General features: G+C 40.1%; 4 protein-coding genes and 1 long non-coding RNA gene across 6 annotated transcripts; 1 reads left to right on the top strand and 4 right to left on the bottom strand.

Moving 5' to 3' along the window:
* Positions 1-378: 378 nt before the first annotated feature.
* Positions 379-23,590, bottom strand: LOC149118169 (NFX1-type zinc finger-containing protein 1-like). The gene is made up of 6 exons (XM_089290790.1): positions 23,320-23,590; positions 21,985-22,892; positions 21,636-21,793; positions 20,321-20,581; positions 18,537-18,813; positions 379-537 (listed from the first exon to the last, which is right to left on the bottom strand). Exons 2-6 carry the CDS (start codon positions 22,259-22,261, stop codon positions 524-526), a joined length of 987 nt encoding a protein of 328 aa, XP_089146916.1. The 5' UTR covers positions 22,262-22,892; positions 23,320-23,590; the 3' UTR covers positions 379-523.
* Positions 5,909-9,035, bottom strand: LOC149118173 (uncharacterized). The gene is made up of 2 exons (XM_089290767.1): positions 8,959-9,035; positions 5,909-7,240 (listed from the first exon to the last, which is right to left on the bottom strand). The coding sequence occupies exons 1-2, from the start codon at positions 8,980-8,982 to the stop codon at positions 6,062-6,064; spliced, it is 1,203 nt and encodes a 400-aa protein (XP_089146893.1). The 5' UTR covers positions 8,983-9,035; the 3' UTR covers positions 5,909-6,061.
* LOC149118172 (uncharacterized) lies at positions 7,108-10,248 on the bottom strand. Its single transcript, XM_089290781.1, has 2 exons — positions 8,959-10,248; positions 7,108-7,240 (listed from the first exon to the last, which is right to left on the bottom strand). Exon 1 carries the CDS (start codon positions 10,137-10,139, stop codon positions 9,000-9,002), a length of 1,140 nt encoding a protein of 379 aa, XP_089146907.1. The 5' UTR covers positions 10,140-10,248; the 3' UTR covers positions 7,108-7,240; positions 8,959-8,999.
* On the top strand, positions 15,462-16,234 carry LOC149118171 (uncharacterized). 2 transcript variants are annotated; one of them, XR_016207602.1, is made up of 3 exons: positions 15,462-15,506; positions 15,608-15,732; positions 15,914-16,234. It is a non-coding gene; the product is annotated as an uncharacterized LOC149118171 (long non-coding RNA). The 2 variants fall into 2 exon arrangements; XR_016207596.1 differs by having other exon boundaries at positions 15,468-15,732.
* LOC149118170 (uncharacterized) lies at positions 16,827-17,681 on the bottom strand. Its single transcript, XM_089282372.1, has 2 exons — positions 17,511-17,681; positions 16,827-17,397 (listed from the first exon to the last, which is right to left on the bottom strand). Exons 1-2 carry the CDS (start codon positions 17,667-17,669, stop codon positions 16,903-16,905), a joined length of 654 nt encoding a protein of 217 aa, XP_089138498.1. The 5' UTR covers positions 17,670-17,681; the 3' UTR covers positions 16,827-16,902.
* Positions 23,591-23,602: the final 12 nt, after the last annotated feature.

Raw genomic sequence — 23,602 nt, 5'->3', positions numbered from 1 at the left:
TCTTTAATTCTGCAATTTCCTCAAATTGTATCTTATGTGCCCATCAGACAAGTGAAGATTTGAATGTACTAGCCCAGCTGTTAAAACCACTATTGCAGGGTGTAAGATGCGACTTTCTTCGCATACTGCACTTTGGAACTTTTCTGTTTTCATACCAATCACATTTCTCATTGTACACACAGTATACTAAAATCTGTAGAATGACTGTAGAAAAGAAAGATAATTTTGGAACACCCAACATCTCATCTTGAGAGGGAACACTAACTTTCTTCCTTGCTTGTGTTCACTTGAACCATCACATTAAGGGGCTTGGTTTTGTTTTGTTTCTACCACGAGGAGTTGAGTGTGGTTGCAAGCTTTGGTTAGGGACACCTGTGGGCATAAGTAAGATAAAAATTATCAACTCTAAGTTAGAATTGGTATTAGAACTGCAGCCAGAAACAATAATGTTATTCAGTTCCTACCAACAATATTGTTGCATTTGTTACTCTGTAAATGACCAATGAAATGCCATCGTATGTCCTTAAGTTCCTGAATCTGAAATAAGTAATTCATTTACAAAAAATAAATCACAAGTAATCCTATAAGTCATTGAATGTATTTCACATAAAAATGGATCTTACAAATTCCGTATCAGTCAAATGTTCCTTTCAATCACAAAATAATGAATTAATCAGTGGAAATTAAATTCAACATAATTTCCATACTTGATCATTAAATCATGGCTTGATGAAAAACTTGTCTAGGAATCCAGCATAAAAAAATAATAGTATGCACTCAAAAATTGGGAACGAAACTTGATTTCAGGAAATGCAACAGCATCAAGAATGGCAAGCAGAAAAGGGTAAGTGATTTTGTGGCAAGAGGATGACATAAAGATATTATCTTGCCTTCTTGCACCACACCCTTTCCCTTTTTTTTTTTTTTTTTTCACTTGGCCTTTGACACTGCGGGAGACGCGGTGGCCTCATGGTTAGTGCGCTCATCTCCGGATTGAGCGGTCCGGGTTCGAGCCCTGGCCGGGGATATTGTGTTGTGTTCTTGGGCAAGACACTTTACTCTCACAGTGCCTCTCTCCACCCAGGTGTATAAATGGGTACCGGCAAACTTAATGCTGGGGGTAACCCTGCAATGGACTAGCATCCCATCCAGGGGGGAGTAGAAATACTCCTAGTCGCTTCATGCTACAGAAACCGGGATAAGCTCCGGCCTGATGGGCCACTTGGCTCGTATGCAGACTTTACCTTTACCTTTGACACTGCTCTAGAACTAACCAAACATCTTGAATTCAAGAATCCAATCACCATTCTACACACTAATCCAAGTTCCAAGTTCATGTGGTTCAACACCCCTCCCCTTTTTTGCCCAATGTTTTTTTTGTGCTGCTCAGAACTAACCAAACACCTGACCCCCTTATAATTCTTCATGCCAATCCCTTTCATCCTGTTGCTCCAAACCCATCCATTTGTTTTCACTTGCCATTTTCACACAGCTCCACAACTATCCAAAACCCCGAGGCAGGATAGTTTAATTTTGATTGTCATAAACTTTGAAGCTAAAAAATTTATAGCAAACCTTTGGATTATTTGACTTCTCAATCAGTTCTTGAACCAGTGTAAATGATTAAGTAAACACAATAATACTTAAATCTACCTTCACCTACAATTTGTTTATCAATCAAATAGACACCCCCTTAGGAAACAAAAGTATGCTGCATGATGAAAATTATGTTGAGTATCTTAATTGTCAAAGTTTACTTTTAACAATGCTTATTGTCAAGCAACCAATTAGATACGAAAACGTAACGGTATTTTAAACTTGCGAAAGAATAGAAGGATCAGTATGGAGATTCATATAAAACCAGTTTCTAAAATTCGTATTATGGACATATCCCCGCCATCCGAATTCCAGTTCTAATGATACAAATTAGTACTTTCATTGCAGAATTACTTTGTTTTGATAAATCAAACACTCGTTGCGGTTTTCACGGTTATTAATTGCAGCGTTTCATTCCGAAGAAATGCCCTTTGGAACACACAAAATGGCGCCTACCTGTATAAATGTCACTTTCCACATCTTGACTCAGCCGAAATCCTCTCCTGGTATCGATCCATCCCAATCAAATTTTTTAAGTTCAAAGATGTCATTCAACATTTACGGCAATTAAGACTTTGTATACCCTGAAAGTATTGCGGCTTTTTTAGCCTTCTTTCAGCAAATATAAACGCATCCATGAACACTAATCTTGCTTCGATCGCGCGCAAAAAACAGTCTTGATTGCCCCTCTTCTTCGCATTAAATGCTGTGCAAAAACGATCGCCATTTTGATACCAACAGCTCAATGACAGATAAAAGGCTGGTAACTACAGGGGGTGATTACGAGGCTAGAGGCTCGGTGGCACAGGCTTTTTTTGGAGGGAATTTCAGAATTTTTTTTTTGTTTTCGCGCAAAAAAAAAAAAAAAAAATCAAAACAAGAAGGAACAAGAAGATCTGTTAGATCTTATAACCGCGCTTTTACAATTTAACTGTTTGCTTAGCACTACCGTCGGAACGCAGTGCTCATTCCAAAGCAGTTATTGATGATTCTTTTCTTACTGTAGACATCACATCACTTGATCAACACAAACTGTATTATTGCACCATCAGTGGTAGCCGTTGACAAATCTCCGATGACGTAATGGTCTTAATCTTTGTAGAACTTTCTTCGGGATATGTATGGGCATGAACGATATAAATGACACGATAATAACACTATTAACAACAGCTTTCTTCCCTAAAAGTCATGATTAAATTTAATTGGTGTTTTCCACGAGTAAAGGGCTAGCAAAGTAGTCACACAAGTCATATAATTTAATAATAAAACTCTATCCCGACCGATGTATCGATTTTGGTCACTCCAGTGACCACAGATTGAAAACGTGACAGAAAATTGGCGTTACTTTCGATTCTCACCAAATTTGGACAGTGGGATGATCTCATCATAAGCCAATTACAGGCCATTTTTCAGCTTTTTTCGTCATATCCCCCCACGGGAGAATTTTGTCAAGTTAGCTAATTTGGTATGCAAGCCACCGTAATGGCGGTCACCGTCGACGAAATGTTTATTTGCTCAAAATTGGGGCAAAATCTTTCGGAGGTGGACGTCAGGACATTTGTAAGGATACAGAAAGTAATTTGGGACCGGTTGCTGGCTTCTAAGGTTGAATTTATCCAGAAGTAAGCTGTATTTTCGTTTTCGTGCCGAAAGCCATGCGATGAAATATTATCGGCTTGTTCTGCTGTCTTGTTCTGTTTATCTCTTGGTCTTTTTTGTAGCCCGCCGAGGCCAGTCTTTCGTCTAAATCAGTTGAAAAAAGTTCGAAAAAGATGTTCCCATTCAAGTTTAAGCTCTCAGGCGATAATTCTGGAGTTTTTTGGCCGAAACGTTCGGCTTTGTTATGTTGGTGTTTTTCGGTTGCTATGGGCGACCGTTGCTTCCTTTGTTAGGTCAAGTCTGGGGAATGAGGTCACAAAAAAATTCTAATTAATTGCTGGTTTTCAGTGTCACGCAATTCAAAATAGATCAAAATAAATATCAAAACCGGTCAATAGATAAAGTCCGGAATCTGGGAAATGAAAGAAGGTAAATATGCAAAGACTCTCGCCAAAATTCTAGTCACAGCAATTTTTCGTATGCGAGATATGCGGAGAAATTTTTTACCCAAATTTATAGAGATTTGTATGGAGACGCCATGCTGGTGCCCATCCGTATGGGCACCAACATGGCGGCCGGAAACCAACAGAAACATCTGTCACTGAGTTTTTCTACAAAAACATAAATTTATCCCTTGAGGAACTCTAAAACATCAAAATAATACTTTTTCTAAGACATGAACTGTTCAGATAGCCAAGTTTCTCAAAATAAGTCACTTTTTTAACCATCATGACAGCTCTCTAGGCCGTCATGTAAATGCCGCCTCACACAAAAGCTTAGAAATTCAGGCGTAGTGTATCACCAAACCAAGAACCCATTCGGAGCGAAAATTTGTATGAATATTAGTTTTCAGCTGCTCTTATACATCATTTAAGTAAAATCTCAGGAAGATCAATAGTTTTGTAGTTCGAATTTTAGTGACGTCATGTGAAAACCAGCTATTCTGGTTTTGTTCGATTTCGCTGAAATTTTAACACGATAAAGCTGGATTGTTAAGGAATAGATTTACCGTCTGCCGATGTGTGGTAGCTATTAACGCTGAAGTGTTATATCGCTTCGAAGTCAGGGTTTTGAAGAGATTTTTTTGCAACCTGTGGGTTCGGCGTGATTTTGTAATCGGAGGTTTCGCTTAACCCCGAAGGAAAAATATCCGGAAAAGGTCATTTCATCGACGATTCAAACGAATATAAATATGTATATGTTCCGAGCTAAATTTCTGCTGAAAAAATATAATTTTTGGCGAGCGCTGGGTTTTTAATTTTTTCCCGCGAAAGATGAGATTTATTAATGTTTCAACAGCTTTTGGCGAGTAAACATCACAGTTTGCGTGACTCAAAATTTGGCCGAGTGGAAGCTTCGGTCTGCTCGCACAGAAGTCGAACAAGAAGATCTCTTAGATCTTATAACCGCGCTTTTAAAATTTAACTGTTTGCTTAGCACTACCGTCGGAACGCAGTGCACATTCCAAAGCAGTTATTACTGTAGACATCACATCACTTGATCAACACAAATTGTATTATTGCACCATCAGTGGTAGCCGTTGACAAATCTCCGATGACGTAATGGTCTTAATCTTTGTAGAACTTTCTTCGGGATATGTATGGGCATGAACGATATAAATGACACGATAATAACACTATTAACAACAGCTTTCTTTCTTAAAAGTCATGATTAAATTTAATTGGTGTTTTCCACGAGTAAAGGGCTAGCAAAGTAGTCACACAAGTCATATAATTTAATAATAAAACTCTATCCCGACCGATGTATCGATTTTGGTCACTCCAGTGACCACAGACTGAAAACGTGACAGAAAATTGGCGTTACTTTCGATGATCTCATCATTAGCCAATTATAGGCCATCTTTCAGCTCTTTTCGTCATATCCCCTCCTCGGGAGAATTTTGTCAAGTTAGCTAATTTAGTATGCAAGCCACCGTAATGGCGGTCACCGTCGACGAAATGTTTATTTGCTCAAAATTGGGGCAAAATCTTTCGGAGATGGAAATCAGGACATTTGTAAGGATACAGAAAGTAATTTGGGGCCGGTTGCTGGCTTCTAAGGCTGAATTTATCCAGAAGTAAGCTGTATTTTCGTTTTCGTGCCGAAAGCCGTGCGATGAAATATTATCGGCTTGTTCTGCTGTCTTGTTCTGTTTTTCTCTTGGTCTTTTTTGTAGCCCGCCGAGGCCAGTCTTTCGTCTAAATCAGTTGAAAAAAGTTCGAAAAAGATGTTCCCATTCAAGTTTAAGCTCTCAGGCGATAATTCTGGAGATTTTTGGCCGAAACGTTCGGCTTTGTTATGTTGGTGTTTTTCGGTTGCTATGGGCGACCGTTGCTTCCTTTGTTAGGTCAAGTCTGGGGAATGAGGTCACAAAAAAATTGTAAAATTAAACGAAACTTACCTAAGTTGAAGTTTGATTGAGATTCTACGAAGTCATTGGTCTGGAGCTAGGGAGTCAGGTGAGATATGCGCGCGAAACCAGAGCGGTCACACTTTAAAGGCGAATGATCAGGACTGTTGTAAATCAGTAGGGTGGGTAGCCCAGATGGGAGGGCACCTGACTCCCTAGCTCCAGACCAATGACTTCGTAGAATCTCAATCAAACTTCAACTTAGGTAAGTTTCGTTTAATTTTACAATTCTACTTCGTCATTGGTCAATGTCGCTAAGGAGTCACGTGAGACTTTAAAGCGTCATGATCATGAGCAAAACCATGAACATCAATCTATTTAATGCAATATAGATGACAACAGGGTGCTGTAACAAGGTACACACCACATCAAAATGTCATGTCTCTTCAAGTAACCTTACAGTAACAGTAACAATATGGTAAACAATTCTGGTTGAAACAGCTGTGTAAAAAGCATTTAACGGTGACTATGCAGCAGTTCATGTCCGAAGTTTGCGGCAGTGTCTTGGATAGGCTTATCATAAAACCGAGCAAAGGTGCTCACACTACTCCAACCTGCCGCAGACAAGATAGTGTCAATAGGGACCTGTTTCCCTTTTGCAGCTGATGTGGCGGCTGCTCTTGTGCTATGTGCTTTATATACACTAGTGTCAATTCCTGCTTTGGCCATGACATTCTTGATCCAGCGAGCGATAGTGTCAGTTGACACAGGCTTGTGAGGCTTCTGATAGCCAATCAGCAACTGGTCAGTTTCTCCTCGTAAGTGAGATGTTCTATCGATATAGGCGTGCAAATGTTGTACAACACACAGGTTCCGGTCAGCCTCGTATGCCAAAAACTCAATTCGACCTAGGTGCTTGCCCGGCCGAGTGGTCTTCAGTGGTGTTTCAATGGTAAATACACATGTGTTTGCAGTTAAATTCATTGAGGTCAGATTAAGCGCCTTCAGCGTCTGTACTCTCTGGCCAGACAAGAGGGCAAGCAACATGGTAAGCTTCCAGGACAGATCTCTCAGACTTAAATCCACTCCAAGAGTCCAAGTGGCAAGTACCTTTAGGACAGAGTTTACATCCCATATTTCTTTGTATCGTGGGAGGGAAGGCCTACTTTCGAAAACGCCTTTCACAAACCTGGTAACGAGCGGATGGCTGCCAAAATGAACACTCCCAGGAAGCACAATAATAGAGGACAGGGCACTACGTGCAGTGTTAATACAGCTGTATCCCACACCAGTAGCAAAGAGGTCTCCAAGGAAATTTATGCCATCCTGTAAAGTGGCCTGAAGGGGATTAATTTTCCGTCGACAGCAGAATGATTCCCACTTCTTGTAGTAAGTTTGGTACTGGGTTGTGGTGCCCGGTCTCCAGGACTGCATAATGATTCTGGAAGCTGCTGTCGAAATTCCTTGGCTTTCAAGGGATCTCCAGACAAGTGGCACATCAGCAGCTCCAGTTTTGGATACAGAGGGTGAATCTTTTCTGGACTGCTCGGAAGAAACAGCAGTTTCTTTCTTTTGGGTAGTAGTACTGGATTGTCGATCAGCATTCTCATCAAGACAGGCCACCACGTTTGGGTTGGCCATTTTGGCACAATGATAATTCCTTGAACTTTCTCCTGTTGGAACTTCTGCAATACTCTGGAGATAAGAGAAAATGGAGGGAACATGTAAGGCACATATTGCTTCCATGATAAATGAAATGCATCAATTGCCACAGCCCCTGGATCAGGATGCCAGGATACATAGGGCTGAAGCTGGTGGTTTATTCTGGAAGCAAATAAGTCAATGTTGGGCTCAACCTTTGCTGCATTGATGCAGTCCCTGAAAATAGTTCTGTCTAGTGTCCACTCAAGTTGCGAGTGAGACCGTCTAGATTGTCTATCAGCTTCCACATTCTCTACACCAGGGATATGGACAGCTGTCAGCCAAATATTTCTTTGGGCACACCATAACCAAATTTCTTTGGCTAGGTCATTTCTTTTTTCAGAGCTACTAGTACCCATATGGTTAATATCAGACAGGGCAGTCATATTATCCACCATGACCTTCACATGCTGCCCATTAATGATAGGTGAAAAAGATTTAAGAGCCAAGTATATGGCTAGGAGCTCTAAATAGTTTATGTGGTTTCTGGCTTCCTCTGCAGTCCACTGTCCACCTGTACTGGTATCGTTTAGGGCGCAGCCCCAGCCAGTGGATGAGGCATCAGTTGACATGACAACAGTAGGCTCACCATGACTAATGACATTGTAACTGGCTTCAAGGTGTGTGTTCCACCACAATAATTCTGTACCAGCTTTGTCTGATACTACCATACAAGCATCATAATCACCCTTGCTATATCTTAAAGCAAGAGTTTTCTCCCTCTCTAACTGACGGAAATAGAGCGGGCCATACATGACACCTGGGAAACTAGATACCATATACCCAAGGGCCCTTGAAACCTCCCGTATAGTGGTTTCTTTGGCCTTGATAAGCTTGGTACAAATTGATTTGAGCTTGTTGACTTTTTCATTGGTCAAATAAATTTTCATCTGGACTGAGTCCAAGACAAACCCCAAAAATAATAAGTTTTGTGAAGGGATAAAAACTGACTTTTGAGGGTGAATAATGAAACCCAATGAGAGGAACATTTTCACAGTGTCTAGAACATTAGCTAGGCATTCCTCATAACTTCCACCTTGTAGGTACGAGTCATCAATATACGGTGAGTTTATATGCCCAAGTTGTCTCAAAACAGAGTAGGCTGGCTTCATTAGTTTAGTAAACTTCCTTGGGCAGAAAGCTAAACCATTAGGAAAACAGGTAAACTGATACAATTTGCCACCCCATTCAAACTTAAGGTACTTCTGGTCTGAAACCGCAATAGGTACGCAGTAATATGCGTCCTTGAGGTCAACAGAGGCCATATAGCAGTTAGGGGTAATAAGACTTATTACACTTTGAAGGGTATCCATTTTAAAGTGGTTGTATTGCATATGCTTATTCAGGTTTTTAAGGTTCAGGATCATTCGGTGAGATCCATCTTTTTTGGGTCGCACAAAAACAGAAGAGATAAACTCCCCTGGTTCATGACTGGTTTCAACAACAACTGCCTTCTGAAGCAAGCTTGCAACCTCTTTGGAAATAATAGCATTTTCTTCTACACTAAAACATTTCACTGCAGGGGGGCGTGTTTGGCAAGGCTTAGTGTCAAATTCAATGTATTGTCCTGACACCATTTGAAGAATCTCAGTGTCTGAGGTGATTCTTTGCCAACAATGGACAAATTGTGCCAGCCTACCGCTTTTGAAGCAACTTGTTTGGGCAACAAGGTAAGCTATGAGTGTAGGAATAAAGCCTTCAAATTGGGTTACCTGTAACATGTGGAGCTTGGACATAATGTCATCGGCAGTATTTATTTCTTGCTGGTTTCCTCCTTTTTCTTCCAGGTTTTCTGGGGCTTCCACCTGGACTGGAAATGGCCCTTGCCTAAAAAAGGCTGGTCCTGTTTCTGGTGATAAGGAGGTTTGGTGAAAGATTTATTAGTGCTATTGTGCACTGCCGTGTGACTAATTCGGTTTGAGGCTCGAATTGCAGTAAGCTGCGACTGAAGCTCGTCGCCAAATAACAAGTTGGTAACCGGCGTTTGCGAAGAACACAGCGAGCCGTATTCTTTGTTAAGGTTGGGTTTGATAGCTTCCCGTCTACGAAGCGAGAGCTCGTAATTGGTGTGACCCAACAGGGCAATGGCATCAATTTGTGCTGTGACTAAGGCGCCCGTGTCGAGCTTGCCACTTTGCGTGCCCTGGCCTCGAAAATCCATGAGCTTCTGGGTTGATTGAGCAATAATGGCTCCAACCTTCACTATCATGTTCTGAATAGCGGACAATCTGAGGTCCTGCTTTTTCCCATGATGGGTTAATTTTCCCCAAATCTCTGGGTTCACCTTGGGGGCAACAAGCTTCTCGCAGTTTTCAGGGCGAGCGTATTTCTCGACCGTCTCTTTGACCTTGTTCTCACTCAGTTTCGAAGCCCATCTCTTATTGATAATATCTGCAAGTTGCTTGGATGTTGGGCTGCTCACCTTGTCATCTTTTGAGAAGTCAAGGGCCAATTTCTTTAAAAGATCGTCTTCGCCTTCATTGTTGCAGGAGTCCTGCGTTTTGGCGGACGACGTTTTGGCGCCTTCGGAGTCGTTCTCAGCGCTGGTTGCAAGAAGCTTTTGAACGTCCGAATCATCGCTTTCACCGCCAGTTTCAACAGCATCACCGGCATCAACTCTAGGTTTCTTTGTTTCCCCATTTAAAGGGTCTAAAGTCCCAGAGCGAGCGTCTCGCTTCGCTGGGCGCTGCTTCGACAAAGCAGCGAAAGCTTCGCCCATGGCGGACAATGAACCCGCCATGTGATCCATGTTTCGGTCCAAATTAGTGAGTACTCTCAATAGCGAGTCGCTATTGTCGAGTGCAGGATCCTCTAGAAGGTCGTCTTCGACTTCCTCAGTGGGATTTTCCTTCGGTATTTCGTCGGGATCTTCTGGATGGTTTGTTTTCGCCATGATAAATATTTCTACGTGCAACTACTCTAAAGTTCGCTTGCAAGTGACCGCTCTGGTTTCGCGCGCATATCTCACGTGACTCCTTAGCGACATTGACCAATGACGAAGTAGAATTCTAATTAATTCTGGTTTTGTTCGATTTCGCTGAAATTTTAACATGATAAGGCTGGATTGTTAACGAATAGATTCACTGCCTGCCGATGTGTGGTAGCTATTAACGCTTAAGTGATATATCGCTTCGAAGTCAGGGTTTTGACGAGATTTTTTTGCAACGTGTGGGTTCGGCGTGATTTTGTATTCGGAGGTTTTTGTTGACCCCGAAGGAAAAAATATCCGGAAAAGGTCATTTCATCGACGATTCAAACGAATATAAATATGTATATGTTCCGAGCTAAATTTCTGCTGAAAAAATATAATTTTTGACGAACGCTGGGTTTTTAATTTTTTCCCGCGAAATTCAGTATCGGAGATGAGATTTATTAATGTTTCAACAGCTTTTGGCGAGTAAACATCACAGATTGCGTGACTAAAAATTTGGCCGAGTGGAAGCTTGGGTCTGGTCGCAGACAAAACTGCGAAAACAAGAAGATCTCTTAGATCTTATAACCGCGCTTTTAAAATTTAACTGTTTGCTTAGCACTACCGTCGGAACGCAGTGCACATTCCAAAGCAGTCATTGATGCTTCTTTTCTTACTGTAGACATCACATCACTTGATCAACACAAACTGTATTATTGCACCATCAGTGGTAGCCGTTGACAAATCTCCGATGACGTAATGGTCTTAATGTAGAACTTTCTTCGGGATATGTATGGGCATTAACGATATGAACGACACAATAATAACACTATTAACAACAGCTTTCTTTCTTAAAAGCCATGATTAAATTTGATTGGTGTTTTCCACGAGTAAAGGGCTAGCAAAGTAGTCACACAAGTCATATAAAACAAACCTTATCCCGACCGATGTATCGATTTTGGTCACTTCAGTGACCACAGATCGAAAACGTGACAGAAAATTGGCGTTACTTTTGATTCTCACCAAATTTGTCATATCCCCTTCTCGGGAGAATTTTGTTAAGTTAGCTAATTTAGTATGCAAGCCACCGTAATGGCGCTCTCCGCGGTGAAATGTTTATTTGCTCAAAAATTGCGGCCAAATCTTTCGGAGATAGAAGTCAAGACATTTGTGCCGAAAGCCACGCGATGAATTAATATTATCGGCTTTTTCTGCTGTCTTGTTCTGTTTTTTCTCTTGGTCTTTTTTGTAGTCCGCCGAGGCCAGTCTTTCGTCTAAATCAGTTGAAAAAAGTTCGAAAAAGATGTTCCCATTCAAGTTTAAGCTCTCAGCCGATAATTCTGGAGTTTTTTGGCCGAAACGTCAGCTTTGTTATGTTGGTGTTTTTCGGTTGCTATGGGCGACCATGGCTTCCTTTGTTAGGTCAAGTCTAGGGAGTGAGGTTACAAAAAAATTCTAATTAATTCTGGTTTTGTTCGATTTCTATGAAATTTTAACACGATAAAGCTGGATTGTTAAGGAATAGATTTACTGCCTGCCAATGTGTGGTAGCTATTAACGCTTAAGTGATATATCGCTTCGAAGTCAGGATTTCGAAGAGATTTTTTGCAACGTGTGGGTTCGGCGTGATTTTGTATTCGGAGGTTTTTGTTGACCCCGAAGGAAAAAATATCCGAAAAAGGTCATTTCATCGATGATTCAAACGAATATAAATATGTATATGTTCCGAGCGAAATTTCTGGTGAAAAAATATAATTTTTGAGGAACGCGGGGTTTTTAATTTTTTTCCCGCGAAAGTCAGTATCGGAGATGAGATTTATTAATGTTTCAACAGCTTTTGGTGCGTAAACATCACAGGTTGCGTGACTCAAAATTTGGCCGAGTGAAAGCTTGGCTCTGGTCGCATACAAAACGAAACAAGAAGCTTTTAAAATTTAACTGCTTGCTTAGCACTACCGTCGGAACGCAGTGCACATTCCAAAGCAGTTATTGATGATTCTTTTCTTACTGTAGACATCACATCACTTGATCAACACAAACTGTATTATTGCACCATCAGTAGTAGCCATTGACAAATCTCCGATGACGTAATGGTCTTAATCTTTGTAGAACTTTCTTCGGGATATGTATGGGCATGAGCGATATGAATGACACGATAATAACACTATTAACAACAGCTTTCTTTCTTAAAAGTCATGATTAAATTTAATTGGTGTTTTCCACGAGTAAAGGGCTAGCAAAGTAGTCACACAAGTCATATAATTTAATAATAAAACTCTATCCCGACCGATGCATCGATTTTGGTCACTCCAGTGACCACAGATTGAAAACGTGACAGAAAATTGGCGTTACTTTCGATGATCTCATCATTAGCCAATTATAGGCCATCTTTCAGCTCTTTTCGTCATATCCCCCCCTCGGGAGAATTTTGTCAAGTTAGCTAATTTAGTATGCAAGCCACCGTAATGGCGGTCACCGTCGACGAAATGTTTATTTGCTCAAAATTGGGGCAAAATCTTTCGGAGATGGAAATCAGGACATTTGTAAGGATACAGAAAGCAATTTGGGGCCGGTTGCTGGCTTCTAAGGCTGAATTTATCCAGAAGTAAGCTGTATTTTCGTTTTCGTGCCGAAAGCCGTGCGATGAAATGTTATCGGCTTGTTCTGCTGTCTTGTTCTGTTTATCTCTTGGTCTTTCTTGTAGCCCGCCGAGGCCAGTCTTTCGTCTAAATCAGTTGAAAAAGTTCGAAAAAGATGTTCCCATTCAAGTTTAAGCTCTTATACGATAATTCTGGAGATTTTTGGCCGAAACGTTCGGCTTTGTTATGTTGGTGTTTTTCGGTTGCTATGGGCGACCGTTGCTTCCTTTGTTAGGTCAAGTCTAGGGAGTGAGGTCACAAAAAAATTCTAATTAATTCTGGTTTTGTTCGATTTCGCTGAAATTTTAACACGATAAGGCTTGATTGTTAACAAATAGATTTACCGCCTGCCGATGTGTGGTAGCTATTAACGCTTAAGTGATATATCGCTTCGAAGTCAGGGTTTTGACGAGATTTTTTTGCAACGTGTGGGTTCGGCGTGATTTTGTAATCGGAGGTTTTTGTTGACCCCGAAGGAAAAAATATCCGGAAAAGGTCATTTCATCGACGATTCAAACGAATATAAATATGTATATGTTCCGAGCTAAATTTCTGCTGAAAAATATAATTTTTGACGAACGCTGGGTTTTTAATTTTTTTCCCGCGAAAGTCAGTATCGGAGATGAGATTTATTAATGTTTCAACAGCTTTTGGCGAGTAAACATCACAGATTGCGTGACTCAAAATTTGGCTGAGTGGAAGCTTGGGTCTGGTCGCAGACAAAACTGCGAAAAAAAAAAACCACGGGTAAATCATGAACCGCGCTCGGCCCATGGCCGCGCGGTTAAAAAACCACGGGTAAACCATGAACCGCGCTCGGCCCATGGCCGCGCGGTTAAAAAAAAACCACGGGTAAACCATGAACTGCGCTCGGCCCATGGCCGCGCGGTTAAAAAAAAAAACCACGGGTAAACCATGAACCGCGCTCGGCCCATGGCCGCGCGGTTAAAAAATGTCTGATCGCTACCCGGTCCGTGATCCCCTCGTATCTATCTACAATCCACCAGAAGCACAGTTAAAATATGTGACAAAACAACGTGAAGGTGGCAATGAAGTTGTGTTCTGGCTGGCAATTAAGACTGCCGCACTGATACAGTGGCACAAATTGAAAAAAGAAACGCCAGGTATTGCATACATTGACGTGTTCAATGGAATCATTCCTGGACAAGCATTTAAGATCAGTCGAGAGAGTGATCGAATTGAGCGCCGACTTTCAAATCGCTGTTCTGTTGCTTCAATCACAAATAAGACCCTGAACAGAAAAGGAAATTGTAAAAACAGAAAAAAGGCATGAGGAAACATTGTGTAGGCTGGCTATTTTGAGAAGTGAAGTGATCTCGGTAGAGAAGTGGGAAGCAGATCTGCGTTCCATTCAGTCAAAACTTGAAAGAGCAGAAGATGAAATCTGTAACTGGAGAGCAAAATATGAAAATCTTGAGGAAGAAAAGGAGAAACTAGTTGAAGAAATGCTTTCAGAGATTGAAAAAGACTATGCTAAAGAAAAAGAAAGAACAAGAGAACTGAACAATGAAAATCAACAACTGACTAACTACATTAACAGGTTACAGAATGAAAGCTTGGGGAGTCACAGAGGAGCTGGAATTCCAGACCCCAAAACCAAACAAGCAAAAAACAGAAAATTAAAAGAACTAAAGACTCGAACACAGAAGGCACTTAATTTTGTTGAAATATTTGGCCTGGATTTACATGGTAGTGTGGCATCCCCAAAATCAAAATATGAAAAACTTCATCCCGATGACAAAAACACAGTGGAGAGCATACTCTTTTTAATGGATAAATTTGGAGTTGGGGATGAATTCATTCATGAGCTGTCAATGGCTGTTGATGATTTTCCTGTTAAATCCTATTTAATAAAACAATGTCGATCTGATCTAAATAAGCAAGTTAAAATTTCTACCACGCCTGGTTTGGCACCTGGAGCTCAGTAGTCCTTCAAAGAGTTGCTCACTGACAAAGTGAGAGCCATGGCAAGTACTCATTACTGGACTAGCTTCATCAAGTGTTAATGCCATCCAGCTATTGACACACATAAACAAACCCATTAATGGAAAATCTTATGGTTGAAACATTTACTTTACCCTAGAGCAGTAATCCAAGAAGAGGATGAGAAAATTCATGCTCATTTCCTGCCTTAATCGATAACAACAAATAACATTGGTTCCCTATGGAATTGAGCAAGAGTCTAGTGAGGGACCCAACATTTATTTGTAAATTATTTAACAGAAAAACAAAATTAAAGTGTAACAGCAAAACTGATCACAAAAATAAAGTACTTAATGGCTGGAGATTATACTATTCATTCAGTAGCCATAGTGTGCAAAATAAATTAAAATATATATACACTGTATATATATATCTTAAGTTTTCTTTTTTTTTTAAATGTAAGTTGTGTATCATGTCATCCTTGTTGATGCACTTGTAAGGTCTAGTAATTTCATGTAATGTGAAATATGTATTAACATAACAACTGCATTGTGAGCTTTTAATCAATCAGACAGGCAAATAAAAATAGTTCTTGGAACTGAAAGATGTTCAATTTAATTACAGATAAGCAAAGGAACATTAAAGGATGGAGAAACAGTAAAAGTTAAATTAAGTGTTGATGGAGCAAGTATGAGCAGGATGACTAATTTCATACTTCGGGGTTTCACCATCCTTCAGAAGGTGGATGATATTTTGTCATCAAAAGGTTAGTTAAGTACACAAACATATGCAACTGGTTATTAATTATTGTTTTGAATAGGTGTCAATTTAATAAATATATCTTTAATTTATAACCTTCTTTTTCAGGAAATCACACTGTTGCTGTTGTAAATGGCAGCGAGAGCCGCCAGACTTTGGAGGAGTCATTTAAAGATGTATTTTTAGAAGCAAATAAGAAGACCACATGCTAAATGGTCAATCAATTATGGAAGGTAGGTACAGTTTAAATTCTACACAATTTATCTGTTCATAAAGTAATCAATTGAGATAACATCACAGTCCAAGTAATCAGTTCATCCCTATCAATTATTACATCCCAATTTAGAGACAAGTTGGGCAATTAGCTGTTTTTACTTATCTTAATATTTTCTTGTCTCGATGTTCTGTCTTTAGGACTTTGCAGATCTGTACTTCAAATACATTTCTTCATGGGAGCCATTCTCTACAGAACTATTTCGAGCACAGGTACAAAACAATCCATTACGACTTGAAACTTTATGTATTTCTAATACAGAGGAAGAGCAACCACAATGATGATCCAGCTGAGGTGCTACGCACTGAGTATAGATTGGAAGCTCTGAAGCACAGAGAGCAACAGCATCGCAAATACACAAAAAGGGCCCAGGAATACTGGGATGAACTTATCGAAACAAAAAGGGGAACAAAGAGGGGAATCAGCTACTTAAAGAATATGACTCCATCAGCAGTCTCCCCAACTGAAAAACATGTATCTAAAAAAGCTAAAAACTCTAAAGAAAAACAACGAAAACCTCAACAAAAGAGAAAGAAATAACATACTTTAATATTAGTATGTACAACTTTGTTACAAGTATTCATTCAACTCTGTATTAAAAAGGCACATAAACTTTTTAAATGTACATACATCTTTGTAAGTGTACATTCAACTCAGTAAATTGTAACATTGTTATTGTGCATACATCTTCATTAGTAGCCATTAAACTCTGTAAATTTTAACTTTGTTCGCTGTGTACATAAATCTTTGTAAGTGTACATTCAAATCTGTTAAAGGTAAATTGCTTTGTACGTGAACATTTATCTTTGTATGCATGCCTTTCACCTACCTCAGTAAGTGTACATTTCAACATTGAATGCAAATGTAAAAAAATTACAGAATGCACACTTGAAGGTGAATGTACTTACTGACCACTTAAACTTGGCATATCTATCTCAAAATATTTTCCAATCACTTAGACTTAAATAGCCCTGCATGCAAAAGTCATATAATTTTTGATTTAACATGAAAAGAGCATATCCGGAGGATATTTTTTTATATTTTAAATCACGTGTATGATTACAGACCAAATTGCACTCCGCTCAGTTCAATTACCATTCTTAATTTTGCTAAAGTAGCCCTTCATGATTCAATCATTTAGAGCTACTTTAGTAAAATTAAAAGAAATATTCTCCTGATATGCTCTTGGTAACAAAGCAGGAATCCCACCCATACCCATTTCATATTTCTTTGGGGACCAAGAAACGAACGTTTTAACCCTCATAGGGTAAAAAGCTTTTATTCCTTGACCATGAGAGTCCACCCAGGAATCCCACCCAAGAGGAAAATAAACAGCATTGAAATCTTCTTTCTCAAAAAATGTCCATCCCTCCCTCGTCACTCCCTTACCAGTAAACAAGAAACGAAAAACATCCCCCCGAAAAAACAACCTTACAGGCAAACGTGACCGCGACTTCAAGTGCCGTTCGACGGCCACCCTAAAAAAACAAACATTTTCTTGAACAATTGCCACGTCCGGGCTTGGCCTGTTGAAGAGCTCCACACATCGAGGTAAGATACCCTCCTCTGGTTCCCACGAGGCTTCGTAGGGCGAGTAGCCCTTCCATTGCACCAAATATTCTACCTAATTAAATGAAAGGCAAGAAAGGCTCGTGCTGATTTCGGGTAAACACTGAATTCAGTTAATATCAACCAAGCGAGCACGTGCGAAAACAGGCACTACAACTAAACACTTACCGTTCCATTTCTTTCCCGTCTTTCGACGAGCCTTTCAACTTTCCAATACGACGATCTTCTGTACTTGATTATTTTTGGCTGGCCAAAGTCGGCGTCCGCGGATGAAATCGAATTTAAGACCGAGAAGTAGCCTCTAGGCGGTCTATCGCGCGACGCCATTTTGGTTTGACTACAGCTTCGGCGTTAACAGACGGGCCGATCACACGCTAGCTTTATTGACAGGCTGACATGTGTACTGGAGCATAACAGAAATAAGCACCACCCACTTTGGTTCGGAATTTCTGGCTATGGTCTAAGATCTTGTAAGCGACCACCTCCCTTAAACGACTACCAAGGCTTGACATTTTGGGTGGTCGCTTACGGGAGGTTCGACTGTAGAATCAAAATGCAGACTTCGCATATTAAAAGCATCCTCCACTAATAACGATTTCTCTTCAAGCGGCTTCTCGGGAAATCCAAAGATCAGAAAGATAGATGTAGCAGCTCATTTTTTGGACCCTGGACTCGACTGTGATAGGGATGACTACGTCTGAGAAAGGCTGGATACTAAGTTCTAGTAACAGGAACAACAAATGCATGTGAATATATGAAAGATCATCATTGAACAGCGGAGAAAGATATGAAGACATGATTGATCATCGCAGTTATACACACAAATTAAGCAGCTGTCAAATTAAAGCCGGAAAAAAGTGTGTATAACTGCGATGATCAATCCGGCATGTCTTCATACCTTTCTCCGCAGTTCAAATATATGATCTTTCATATATTCACTTGCATTCTTCACCATCTACGGGTATATTTCGAACTCACAATGTGACCATCTCCCAGTTGGCTTGATAGCTCAGTTGGTAGAGCAGTGCACCACTATCACTGAGGTCATGGGTTCGCATTCCGTTAAAGCCTGAATTTTTTTCAGGCTTTAATTTCACAACTGCTTAAGTTGTTTATATAACTGCGATGGTCAATCATTCTTCAAGAACAACAAAGGAGCGTTTATTTTCACCTGCATCTATAACTGTTCATTACCTCCTTGGTTGGGATTTGCCAAGTCCATGGACAGCTGCAACCAGTGCATGATACAGCTCTCGTTATTTTCAGCTATTTCAACAAATGGCTGCTTCAAAGACTCGTAATGAGCGGTCGTCATGCTTCGAGCGTGGTTACGCAACTCGTCTTCATCAAGTACGTTTTCGTGACATCTCCGTAACCTGTAAGATGCATCGTCCACTTTTGACTGGGTGATGTCCATTTTCGCACGAGCGTCGCTAATGGCAGATCTGATGTCATCGGGAACGTTTTTGTCCTGTCGAGCAAAGAGTTGGAAAAATGTTATTATATATATGAAATAAACAGGAATCGACTCATGCTGTAATGATTGAAAACTACTTTTCATTAGCGAAACAGAAAAACTCTTTTTAATACCCGAGGTAATTTCATAAATAAAACTCGAATGCTTATTTTCCTTGTCATCATAGGGTTACTTGTAAACAATGTCTGCTATGGCTGGTTAGTGGACAATTTAATATTTGTTTTAGTTCACAACAATTAAACCCACTGCGCACGCACGGTTTCAGCCTAAACTAACGCTTATTATGAATTTTAGAACTCTTCTACTTTCAAGCCAGAAGTGAAGACAGTCACTGGAGAAGTAACGTTTTACTCCCCCATAAGAGATTATGATCTTGTCCCCACATATACATAGAAAAAAATAATTTTTATCCACCTTGTTTATCGGCTTGTGATTTGATTTACCACTATTCGTTTTACAACGTTTTCTTACAAAAGTGTTGCACATTTTCCCTTCAAATCCTCACAAACTTTGCTGCAGTAAAAACTGGAAATGGCGTTGCATGTTTTGAGTTTTACCGAGAGCTGCATGTCAAGTGTTGTAGTAGACTCGATATCCGGCCCTTTAGTGAGCGCGCGTTCCGTGCCACACGCGTTGGGAGGAGGATACATCCAGGTTGACTGACAACCGAACTCTCAAAACGGATGAAAATCAAACATAGCATTTTAGCTCTACAAAACATCCGCTGGTTCGTATCGATTTGAATCCTTGATATGGAGACAAGAAAACGGGCAACAATGGTATGTTGCTCTTGGTTAACAACCACTACCTTTGGAGGGTCTTCTTCAAATTACCAAATTCATTACCCACCACGGTTGCGAAAAACAAGCAAACCTATTTCTATACTTTCGTCCATATTTCGCATATCCCTACGGAAATTGAAATATTGCAATATTTATCTTAACCGACCGACCAACTTCAGCTGCCTTCAACGATTGTACTACAGCTTAGAACGCTATCGCAAGTTTTAAAGAACAAAAGTAGCAGTGAAAAAGGTACCCGTGGTATAAAATGGACAACATGTAGACACAGTTGTGTAAATATGTATAATCTTGGACGCATACAAAGGAAACTAAAACACAAAAGAACCTCAAACTGAAGACCACACTGTCGCAAAACTTCAGCGCATTTCAGCCTCAAGACGGTTGAACAAAATTTTTGTTTTCGAAACGAGTGCACGTTTTAGCAAACAAAGTTAGCGAGCAAACGGAGGCTCCTGTTAGCTGGAACGAGAAGTAACCCGGTTGAATTGTTCCAGGTCTAATTAGCAACTTTTCCGATAAGAGTCTTTCCAACCAAATGTTCAGAGCTTGGGACAAGGATGGCGTAAAGGACTACAATCCATAATGTAACTAACGACTCTGTTTTTCAGGAATTGATCGTGATTTCTCCATTCTCAGTGAATTCTTGTTTGGTACGATCGCTGGAGTGAACGTTATCAAAATTTGCTGGTGAAACTCACCTGATACATTTTGTGTTTCAATTCCGACAGACTGCACTGTTTCATAGTCTCACTCTGACTCCTCCCTCCAACTCGCACAATTCCGTCGGGATGGAACTGATGGATTCCTTCCAGAAACTGATCAAGGGCGTGGTTTGTGTAGCAGACAACAAGGATTGGGCGATGCCCAGAAGAGACTCGGTGGCCATACAGATAGGCGTTAAGTCGAAACGCTCTACCACTGTCCCACTTCTCCTTGTTATGCAATATAACATTGGCAATCTGCAAGAAAAGAATTCGTCCTGTCTTAATTTAAACGCGAAGAAAAAGAAAAAGACTGGTATCTAATAATATGTAACAAGACTATTAGTTAATAACAAACAGATGAGTCTGCGGGAGAGAGAAAAAAAAATACCATAATAATAATAACAATACAAAATGTTAGTAAAGAAAAAGTTTTTCACTGCCAACGTTTTCATTCAAGGCTGGCTTTAAATCACGAATTAACAATGTTTCCTTAATTTTACAATGTATATCTGACCTACCAGTTGCTAAGATATCAAAATTGTCCCATTTAATATTATGACCCGTGGAAGTAACGTGATCCGCAATGGCTGAGCTGTGACTGCTTTTAGCAAGGGCCTTAAAATGTTCAGTTTTTCTATCGTGTAGTCGACGCTTTGTTTTTCCTATATAAAAATCATCACAGTCCCAGCAGCTTGCCTTGTAAACCACCTTAGACATCTGAGAACGGCTGAACCTGTCCTTGTACGGGAAAAAAGACTTAATTCGGCGGGTGTTTCGGAAAATTATTTTAACGTTAAACAACCATAAAACTTGAAGATACAAGATTTAAGTTGCTGGGTAATTACTTTACTTTGGAACCCTAAAAATGGTAAAACAATGAAGATTTCTCTCTTGGGAACTGTAGTGGTAGGGTCTTTAGGTTTGTTTTGATGTCTATTCACTACATCGTTCATGTTCTACGTGATGATACCACGGGGATAACCAATTTTGATATCTTAGCAACTGGTAGGTCAGATATACATTGTAAAATTAAGGAAACATTGTTAATTCGTGATTTAAAGCCAGCCTTGAATGAAAACGTTGGTAGTGAAAAACTTTTTTTTTACTAACATTTTGTATTGTTATTATTATTATTATTATGGTAATTTTTTTTTCTCTCTCTCCCGCAGACTCATCTGTTTGTTATTAACTATTCGTCCTGTCTTCGTTTTGCTAACATGCCAAGTTTTAAAGAACATATGATCATCTTTCTCCAACAGCTACTCCAAAACTGGCAAAGTTACAAAAAGGATCCATAGAATCAATCTACCTTCAAACCAATGTACGTCTTTCCAGTCCCCGGCGGTCCTTGAATGACAGCGAATTCTTTGGTCAGCGCCATCTGAAGCGCTTTGAACTGAGAGTCATCTAGACCCAGATCTTCCGCAGACGGCCAGGAGGCTAGGTTCAGGAGTGGAATATTTTTTCCTTCGATAGAAATAAAGTGTTAGCGGTGTTAGCTGAAGAGATCAGAAACAAATCATTGAAGAAGGTGATCTCGAGGACAACGCCCAGTATTTTAGGAGTAGGGCCATTTTTGTGACCTTTAATCTGAGAGTAAATCAACTCTAATGGTAAAGGACATATAACATTCAACACACGCTAAAACTTAAAATTACCTTTTCCAACCGCGTCTCTAATGCCCAAGCCGAGTGAACGCCGTAGTTTCAGCCTTTGTAGCGGTGTTGCAGTGCAATAGAAAGAAGTGAACAAAACCATTAACGCGTAGGCTGGTTTCCTTTTGATCGCTTCTATCATTGAGGGAAAAAAAAAACAGCGATCGTTGCCATGCAAATGGGAACTACTCTTAAACGAGCGATCATGGATAACGTTCACTGAGATAAACCTCAGATCTACCTCAACGATTGTAGAGACTGAAGTCAACGTTGCGATCATATGGAAACCACTCTCGAGAGATTGTAGCAATAGCTGCGATGACAAATACACCAGAATGCAGTGCGTTCTTATTTTATCCGAGTCCTCTCCGACATTTTTTATTGTATATCATATGGAAACTGCCAGTCGTAAGGATCACTCAATATTTTGCCAGAGCGATAACAACGATCACAGCAATTTCGTAAGAATCGTAAAAATATAAAGCGACCTAACCTGCGTAACTGGCGGTTTTGGTGTGCTTTTTCAGTGGGGTTTCGTGTCGCGGAACGTGAGCGAAGCCGTGACATTCTTCTCGCGGCATGGTCTTCGCGGCTCGTTCCGCACTATGAAAGCCTAAACACCAGCTACTAATAAGATGTCTAGTAAGATATATGTCCACCTCATACACACGGATATTTCGCCAGCTGTGCTGCATTGAATGAGGTAGATATATATCTTGCTAGACATGTCAACATGTACAGCATGTCCAAGAGCACAATATAGTCGATCACAATTTCTTCAATTTTTGCTTGTTATACCTAGCAGTGGGGGTCCGGTGTGGATTCTTCATGATGGGTGTCAGATCAAAGGTCCCGTGTTAGTTTACATAGGCAGGACGTTCCACTTCTTTCTGGCAATTTACAATGTACTTCTGTTTTGATAGAACCACATCATACGGATGTTAAATCAGGGTTGGAGGAGCGTTTTCTTTATAAATCTAAGTAGATTTCAGAGCAATTTCTAATAATAGTTGAAATTAGTAAAGCGAAAGGTTCACGCATGATGATCAAAGGCACTTTGCACAATACATAGTAAAAAATGAAAAATAAACACTAGCTGTTCCTTTTAACCTGTGTGACTAACGGCTCTACTTGTGCGATGGTGCACCAGGGTTTTGTTCAGGGAAAGCGTGATGGATACGAAGGCCAACAAAATCACAATGTTTTCAACTGTGTAGATCATCAACGATTGATTCGTACAGTCTCTTACCTCAATACACATAAGGAGGCTCAATGTAAATAAACGACCGAATAATGTACTGCGGGAAATTGGTTATAAAAATGGCATTGATATGTCACCTGGAAGGGCAGTTCTGCTGGATCAATTTCTTTCAGGCCCTCCAGCACATGACGATAAGCTTCAAAGAAGGCAATACTCTCTACCATCTGGTACACGTCACCTTCTTCAAGTCTTACTTGATCGTATAGACGTATAACCTGAATGTTCAGTATTCCCTAGACAGGAACAATTGCCACTATTTTACACCCACATAGTAAGCAGATAGGGTAGTAAGAGCTAATAAAAGTTGCATTGTCATTTTCAGAAGAAAAGACAAAAAAACGTTTAGAAAACTCACAAAAC

The sequence above is a fragment of the Orbicella faveolata genome, unplaced genomic scaffold (genome assembly GCF_042242905.1).
Source record: "Orbicella faveolata isolate gen_17 unplaced genomic scaffold, um_ofav_v1 contig_1, whole genome shotgun sequence".
Lineage (NCBI taxonomy): Eukaryota > Metazoa > Cnidaria > Anthozoa > Scleractinia > Merulinidae > Orbicella > Orbicella faveolata.
This window is presented reverse-complemented; position numbering and strand designations above follow the sequence as displayed.

Excerpts from the sequence above, each read along its gene's own strand:
- LOC149118173 (XM_089290767.1), bottom strand. The coding sequence starts at position 8,982 with ATGTCCAAGCTCCACATGTTACAG. Across the intron at positions 7,241-8,958 it reads CCAAGCTCCACATGTTACAG|AGTATTGCAGAAGTTCCAAC; the intron begins GTAACCCAATTT and ends TCTTATCTCCAG.
- LOC149118172 (XM_089290781.1), bottom strand. The coding sequence starts at position 10,139 with ATGGCGAAAACAAACCATCCAGAAGATCCCGACGAAATACCGAAGGAA.
- LOC149118170 (XM_089282372.1), bottom strand. The coding sequence starts at position 17,669 with ATGGCGTCGCGCGATAGACCGCCTAGAGGCTACTTCTCGGTCTTAAAT. Across the intron at positions 17,398-17,510 it reads GACGGGAAAGAAATGGAACG|GTAGAATATTTGGTGCAATG; the intron begins GTAAGTGTTTAG and ends TCATTTAATTAG.
- LOC149118169 (XM_089290790.1), bottom strand. The coding sequence starts at position 22,261 with ATGATCGCAACGTTGACTTCAGTCTCTACAATCGTTGAGGTAGATCTG. Across the intron at positions 20,582-21,635 it reads AGACGTACATTGGTTTGAAG|ATTGCCAATGTTATATTGCA; the intron begins GTAGATTGATTC and ends CTTTTCTTGCAG. Across the intron at positions 18,814-20,320 it reads TGAAACACAAAATGTATCAG|GACAAAAACGTTCCCGATGA; the intron begins GTGAGTTTCACC and ends TTTGCTCGACAG.